The sequence below is a fragment of the Triticum urartu genome, chromosome 2 (genome assembly GCF_003073215.2).
Source record: "Triticum urartu cultivar G1812 chromosome 2, Tu2.1, whole genome shotgun sequence".
Classification (NCBI taxonomy): Eukaryota; Viridiplantae; Streptophyta; class Magnoliopsida; order Poales; family Poaceae; genus Triticum; species Triticum urartu.
The window spans coordinates 109,992,507-110,000,001 of record NC_053023.1 but is presented as its reverse complement, the minus strand read 5'-3'; the positions used below and the strand labels follow the sequence as shown (position 1 = coordinate 110,000,001).

At 48.7% G+C, this 7,495-nt stretch overlaps 1 protein-coding gene across 1 annotated transcript; it reads left to right on the top strand.

The window, feature by feature from the left end:
• Positions 1-3,129: 3,129 nt before the first annotated feature.
• Positions 3,130-5,392, top strand: LOC125536176 (heavy metal-associated isoprenylated plant protein 23-like). Its single transcript, XM_048699340.1, has 2 exons — positions 3,130-3,564; positions 4,758-5,392. Exons 1-2 carry the CDS (start codon positions 3,381-3,383, stop codon positions 5,060-5,062), a joined length of 489 nt encoding a protein of 162 aa, XP_048555297.1. The 5' UTR covers positions 3,130-3,380; the 3' UTR covers positions 5,063-5,392.
• Positions 5,393-7,495: the final 2,103 nt, after the last annotated feature.

Genomic DNA, 7,495 nt, shown 5'->3' with positions numbered 1-7,495 from the left:
CAGCATTGCCATGTAGCTGGACAAATTTAAAAGGACATGTTAGTGTCAAATAACTAGTTTGTATTCAATATGTTTTGGTCAACATTGAAGGCACTTACATTACCACTGTACGATTCATCCTGACTCATATAGTTGTCTCCGAGAGGTTGGTTCGCATTCAATGACGAGGATCCATTATCGCTACCGGAATCATCACTGATACTTGCTCCATCTATGCACATACAAATAAGGTGTGAGATCAATGCCAACATTCTACAAAACATCATCGCGAATACAGTAAATTCGTCAGCAGTGACATGACTATGTGGCATGCATACAAATTTGAACATACAAAATCATTATGAGGTCATTAAGAGGTCACTACTCTCCTCTCTTATTTACCTAAGTAGGGAATCATTTTGCATAAAAATGCACAAAAATGCAATGGACAAATCAAAAAAAGAACAAAAAGAGCCATCCTAACCTACTGTGCGCCGTCGAGGGGTCCTCGCCTGGGGTCGACGCCGATGCGTTGCTGCCACCCACGTCGTGGAGGGCGCGTACCAGGACAGAACGTTCACAGGAGCGCTGGGCGTTTCACCGGCGACACGGCGTGTGGGTGACTACGGACGCCGTCGGTGCTCGCGACTAGACGGGCACGTCGGGGTCGACGTCGTGGCGGCGGTGGACCACGGCGGCGTTGATGCCGCTAGGGTTTCCTAGGCGGGGATGGGGTGTCGGTTTCACGGCGCGTGGGTGACTACGGACGCCGCCCGACATCGTGACGGCGGTGGACCACGGCGGCGTTGATGCCGCTAGGGTTTCGTACGCGGAGATGGGGTGTCGGGGTGGGGCGTACTTTTTTTTTCCTTTCTCGATCGCACTACCGAACCGCACGCGTACGACGCGGGAGTACGGGGCGCGACATACACGGGCGGCCGGCCCTACGACGGACGGCGGGTGCACTAATACATAATTTAGTATGGACAATACTACCCCTTATACGTTTATTGGGGGGGGTGTTGTACCGAAGTCCTTCTCTAAAAAGAAATAAACAAGACAGAGACATGAATTTTTACGTGAAAATCCTTGATGGAGAAAACCACGAAACGCACAGCGGCGTATCACTATAATTGGGAGGAGTATTACATTACATGAGAGGACAAACCCTCTACGTGCTAATCTGGTGGAGATCTCTCTCTCATCTATTCATGACTAGCTGGTACTATATAAAGTGGCAAACAACTCTCTTCTTGGTGGACACGAAATAGAGTTGTAATCATGCTACGTCTAGCACGGTTGGCATGCTCTAGTCCAGTAGGACTCCATCTGTAGTATAACACTTGTATGGAATTCAGAATATAATAAAATAACAGATATCATTGCACATGAGTGCGTGACAGCCTCAAGCCTCTACTGCCCCTTTTAGGCTGATGATAGTGTTCAAATAGGCTGTCGCTTCCCTCATCACCTGTCTGTTCTCTCTCCATTGCCTCTCTCAACTTTCTGTCATCGTGCATACGTTTGGTACTGGTGTGGTATGTTGGGCGCCCCTCGGATATTATTGCTGTGTCCATCCTAGGTGTGTGCATTCACTCACCAGTTGCTGCATCGCATCGAAATGCGACGCGGTGTGATATCTCGCCAGTCGCTGCGTCTCCTCGTGGACGCACCGCGCCGATCTGATCTGATCTGATCCTTTGCAGAAAGGTGCATGCGATGCAACCGCAGAGCGAGTTGTGTGGTGTGGTGTGGTGTACCGTGTCCGTGTGGGTTTCGGTTTCGGGCGCATTTGCGTCACGGTTGGTGCGGAGTCAATTCGTCCCCAGACCTATCTACCATCCCAGGCGCGCTGTTGCGCTCCGCTCCTTGGAATTTTATGTCGACACATGGCCGTGAAGCCCCCTTGTGTCTTTTAGTCCGTGTCTCTCTCTTTTGGCCTGCAGTGCGACCAAAGGTGGCGATGCAATGCTTCTCCCGGCCGCTTGCCCCGTCGCGTCAATGATGTTGCAATAATCGACGTACGTACCAATACCATGCACTACGGCTGAATCTCTCAGTTCAGTTCACGCCCGACATTGTTGTTGCCAAATGCCAATAATTGGTTGCGAACAACCGACCGATCATTTGGTACTACAAACCGGCCTACTGCAGGCGGATCCATCGCGACAGCGCCCTACCATTAGAAGCTAGAGGGGGCCAAAGGCCACAGATCACGAATGTATCTTGCACGCATTTTTGAGCACACGGGAAAAGAGTATCTGTCTCTCGTGCATTTTGAACCCACGGAAAAGAATCAGAAACCCGGGCTGGGGCGCCGGAGTGGAGCAAAGAGCAGAGGCGGAGCAGCAGCGTCAGCGCCGTGCCGTGCCGTGCCGCTCCCTCGTCGTCATGGACGGCGCGGTGTCCATGGCACCGAGCACGCAACCGTCCACCACTGGAACCAGCCAGCAGGACATGGGATGGGGCGTCTCGTCACCATTCACCAACCAGTCGGCTACATGCTGCGCGCAACGCTAGGTTCGACAGCGACGCGCCTCCCCATTTTAGCTCCACGTCTCGGTGGCGTGCCCGGCGCCCAGACCCGCCCGTCGCTGCACAAGAAACGTATATCAGCACTTGAACAAAACACAGCTGGTGAGAGAGCAGGTAGTACGCTCTTGGAAGCTTTGCAAGAAATATCTTGGGGCCAAGTACACTGCCATTATCATCCAAGTACATTGCCATTATTTGTTTCTTGGTTCTACTGTATTATTTCCCCTTCTATCTTTATTTATTACTACCATCTCTGAAAACCTTTCTGAATCTGCTCTTTCAGAAGTCCAGAGAGCCTTTTTCTTCTTCTTCTTCTTTACCTTTTGTGCAGGGCCAGTCCTGGCTGTGGCTATGCGCTTTTCCAAAGGCCTACAGGGTCAGGAGAGCGCATGCATGCATGCACTGATGCACACATGGCTGTCAAGACAGGCAGGCCATAGATAGACAGAGGCATAGCCACCCTAGGCCACTGTGGCTTCCAACTTCCAAGAACCCTCTCACCACCCTTCGACATTTACGCAGCTAGCTCCCGTCCTATCCCTTTCCTCGCACCATTGATTCCATCTCTTCTTATCAACATCAACGCAACCACTGTCGCGCGAGAGAAAAAGGTCTCACATGGTCCTTTTGCAAGCCTCTCTCCTCCCCCGTCGTCTGCTGTCTGTCACTGCGCAAGGCGCAGCACACGCAGCTGCACTGCGCTGCGTGTGTATAAATGACCGCCTTGCTTCCTCCCATTCATATCTCACATCTTTGGTCAGTGACATTGAGAGAACCATCTTTGGTCAGGAGCCTTCTTGGTTGGTACTTGAAAGCTTCTTCTTCCTCTTGTTCTTGCTGCTGCTGAGAGGTTGTGAGGGATTGCGATGGGAGTGGGGGGCACCTTGGAGTACCTGTCCGGGCTGCTGGGGGGCGGCGGAGGCCATGGCCATGGCCACGGCCACGGCAACAGGAGGAGGAGGAAGCAGATGCAGACGGTGGAGCTCAAGGTCAGCATGGACTGCGAGGGGTGCGAGCGCAAGGTCAAGAACGCGCTCTCCTCCATGAAAGGTTCGGTCTCTGTCTCTCTCTGCTCCTTTGCTCCTCTGCTCCTCTGCTCATCTTCTTAGATCTTCTTAGAAAGAACAGACAAGGCGTTCGCACGCTTCATAGTGCATCTTGTTACAGCACATCCACATTTTAATCTATCCACTCAGTTCAGTATTCACATTAGGAGGCATGCATGCTCCGTACAATAACACAGTTTCATGTCCTCGTTAAGTATCAACTGTTTAAACCACAAAGAACTCTTCTTCTATCTATAAATGCTTTGATCTGTTGTTCTACACGCGCCTTGATCCGAAAGAGGTTCCCACAAAGCAGGTATGATATGATTAGCGCCTTACTAGAGTTGCAGTTGTCACGTCCTCACAAGAATGCTGTTTACCCAAGAATGCACAGTAGGTTTTAGTTTGCTAAAACCCCTCACTGAACAAAATGGAGGCCAATAAATCCCTAGCTGATTTTCCGAATGCAGGTTTTAGTATAAGTTCAATTTGTCAGGAGCTGCGTTTTCAGCTCCTTGAAAGGTTCTACTTCTATCTCTGCTCTGCTCCTCTGCTCGACTGCACAGCTAGTTAAAACAGAAACATGATGAATCTTGCTGCAGCACATTTAACTGTATTCATTATTCACATCCAGCAGCATGCTCCTTGAAGCACAAATGCTCTATAACACAGTTTTGCTCCCTACATCTTTTGCAGAGACCATCTGTTTACCAGATGAGTAGGAGATTTTTCTTGCGAGTATGAGTAGGAGTTCTCTGACGAAGATTTTTGTGTGTGTGACACAAACCAAAACGGCTATGAACACAAGAATATATTCAAAAGTGTACTACATCTGCATGTAGGACGATGATATCAATTTTCCACATGGAGGGTTTAGTTTACTGAACATAAAACCCACACACATCAATGATGTCTCTACATGCAGAAGCTGCATCAGATGGACTCCGATAATTTTGCCTCTTTACTTTCTGAAACATTTACAACATCATCTGGAGTAAGACTTTCGTTCTTGTCGGCACATCTGATTCTGAACCATAAGCTAATAGGCGTATAAATCAATAACGTCGACTTCAGACTAGTGGATTAGCAATTGGATTAACTATGAGCTTTGTATTTTTTTTATTTTTTTTTGAATGTTTGCAAAGCTTGCCAAATTCATTGATCAGGAGGAGATAACAATGAGGTTTGTAATTTCAGGGGTCCGATCAGTGAACATCAACAGGAAGCAGCAGAAGGTGACGGTGGCGGGGTACGCGGATGCCAGCAAGGTGCTGAGGAAGGCGCAGTCCACGGGGAAGAAGGCCGAGATATGGCCCTACGTGCCCTACAGCCAGGTCAGCCAGCCCTACGTCGCCGGCACCTACGACAAGCGGGCCCCCGCCGGCTACGTCAGGAGCCAGGAGCCCGGCTACGGCAACGTGTCCGGCCAGGTCAGCAGGCAGGACGACCAGCTCACCGACATGTTCAACGACGACAACGCCAACTCCTGCGCCGTCATGTGATGTGATGAGAGGAAAAAAAATAATAACCTGTGCTGATGTTCTGCATGCGGCTGGTGATCCCTGGAAGGAAGTGTTGGACAATGTTTGTGAGTTCATCTCAAGTAGTAGTAGCGAAACTACCATGTAGTAGTAGTGCTGAAGTATGAATGTTACTACTAGTAGTAGTTTGGAGTGCTGATTAGGATCAGTGTTGACGATCCAACCCTCGGACTGTCACGGGTATGAGTCGAGAAACCCATGGATCGTTTGGGTAACTTGGTCGTGCAGAAAGACATCTCAATGTTTCGCAAAAAAAGAGAGAGAGAAAGACATCTCAATGGCCTGATCCTCTGTCTTCGCGCCTCAGTTTATTAAAGCATTTCTAGCCGATTTTCTAAAAATTAAAGTAAAACTTAGGCCTCGTTTGGTTGCGAGAAATCCCTGGAGAATCCCGTCGTTTCCCTGAGTGAGTAAACCATGAGTTTATTTCGGCCTGGTTTTCTCGCATGCCCATTTGGTGACAACTGGGAGTGGCACTCGTGTCCCCGATGCACTCCAATTCCTTGGGTTAAAACCAGTGCCAGAGTCAGAAACTGAATATAGAAGGGGCCAAAACATGTCATATAATGTTAGAGGGGACCAAATCATCTAAACCTATCTAATTTTATCTGACAAATGAAAGATTGGGAGTACATACAGGTGTATTTGTGAGAGGATGGGGGGGGGGGGGGGGGGGGGGGGGCTTGGCCCCTGCCAGCACCCCCTGCCTCCGACACTGGTTGGAACCATCGCCTCCTCCCATCGAAGAAACTTCCCCGTCTCTATCGAGACGCTGGCTGCTACCTCCGCTCCTACACCGCGTCCTTTGCATCTGGATTATTCTCGTTGGACGGAGGACTTTTTCACCTCTTTCTTTGTGTGAAATGACGACGGGGAACATTCACATCTGTGGTTTTCTCATCCGTGGATTCTAGTGCGTCAGCAAAATCACTTTCATAGTTTTTGAACCCTGGTTATTATCTCTTGAACGACCAAACGATTTTTGGCAGGCCTAGCCAGAGTAAAACTTGTATTAGGTTCAAACATTTCGTGGAACACTTGTTATGCGCCTCTATGGCTAGCCGCCAACGGTGACCACGTCGGCAACGGTAGAGAGCACATAATCGAGTTCTTTTAATTTCGATTAAAAAAGACCACACAGTCACCCTCCGACAACGATGGTGACCACATGCTGCAAAGGACCCCATCGATCTCGATCAAAATAGACTACACAATCACCATCCTACGGGCGCCTCTCATCACCTCTAATGCTTCCACAACCATGTCCTCCATGAACCACTTGGGTAACATGGCGCGGCCAGCGCCGAACCTGCTCTCCTGGAGGCCGTAGAAGCCCGCCAAGAACATGACCCTCAGCGCCAGGTCGCCCCCGATGCCCATGCAACAGAGCGGAGGATAGAACATTAAAAAAAAGAATTTGAACAAAAAGCCAGATGGTAATGTCTAGTACATACAACCCAAGGTATGCAATTGCGCTTTTTTTTACGACTGTACCTTCATAGGGGATCTTTTCACTGCATTTGTTTTTGATCCGTGCGCACTTTTTGGTGCTGGGTCACGGGTTAGGCTCAGTGGCCTCTTTTATTTGTGCACTTTGGCATCTTTCACAGTTGTGACAGCCGTGCATATCCCTGTGTTGGCGATGCAATCCGTGGAATTCGGTCTAATAAACTGGTCAGGTCCTGATTAATCTCCCGGTACGATACTAATCTGCGCAGCGATTTGCTCGGTGAATTTCACGTCCCGCGTCGGCCATCCTGGAAAACTCAGTTGAGGCCCAACTGGGCCCGTTCCCCTTCGATTCTCGATCCAGGCGCCACAAGTCCGGCCGCCAAATCCTATTCGGCGCCTTAAGCGCCAAATACAGGCCATTTGGTACAGGGCGCACCCCCCCTGTACACTTGGTTTTATAGCGGGCCGGCCCATCTTGCTTTCCTGTTTCTTAAAAATTCCCCAAAAAAGGTGCTCCAGCCGCGACTCGAACCACGCCCTTTCATTTAGGTAGCCATCACAACAACCAGTTGAACCAGATAACCACATGTGCTACGGTGGTTCTTTTTATTTTCTTTATATATTAACGCAGAAAAGGCAGTTGTTTTCCCTGTTTCATTTTCTATCTTTGTTTCTTTTCTCTTTCTTATTAAAATGAGTGAACTTTTTTAAAGGTGACCAAATTTTCACAAAATCGGTGAACTTTTTTCAAGTTCGATGAACTTTTCTCAAATTCGATGAACTTTTTTCAAATGTGATGAACCTTTTTTCAAATTGATGAACTTTTTTTCTCAAAGTTGATGAACTTTTTTCAATCTCGATGAACTTTTCGAGAAATTTGATGAACTTTTTTTGAAAATTAGTGAACTTTTTTCAAAGTCGATGAACTTTTTTGGAAAATCG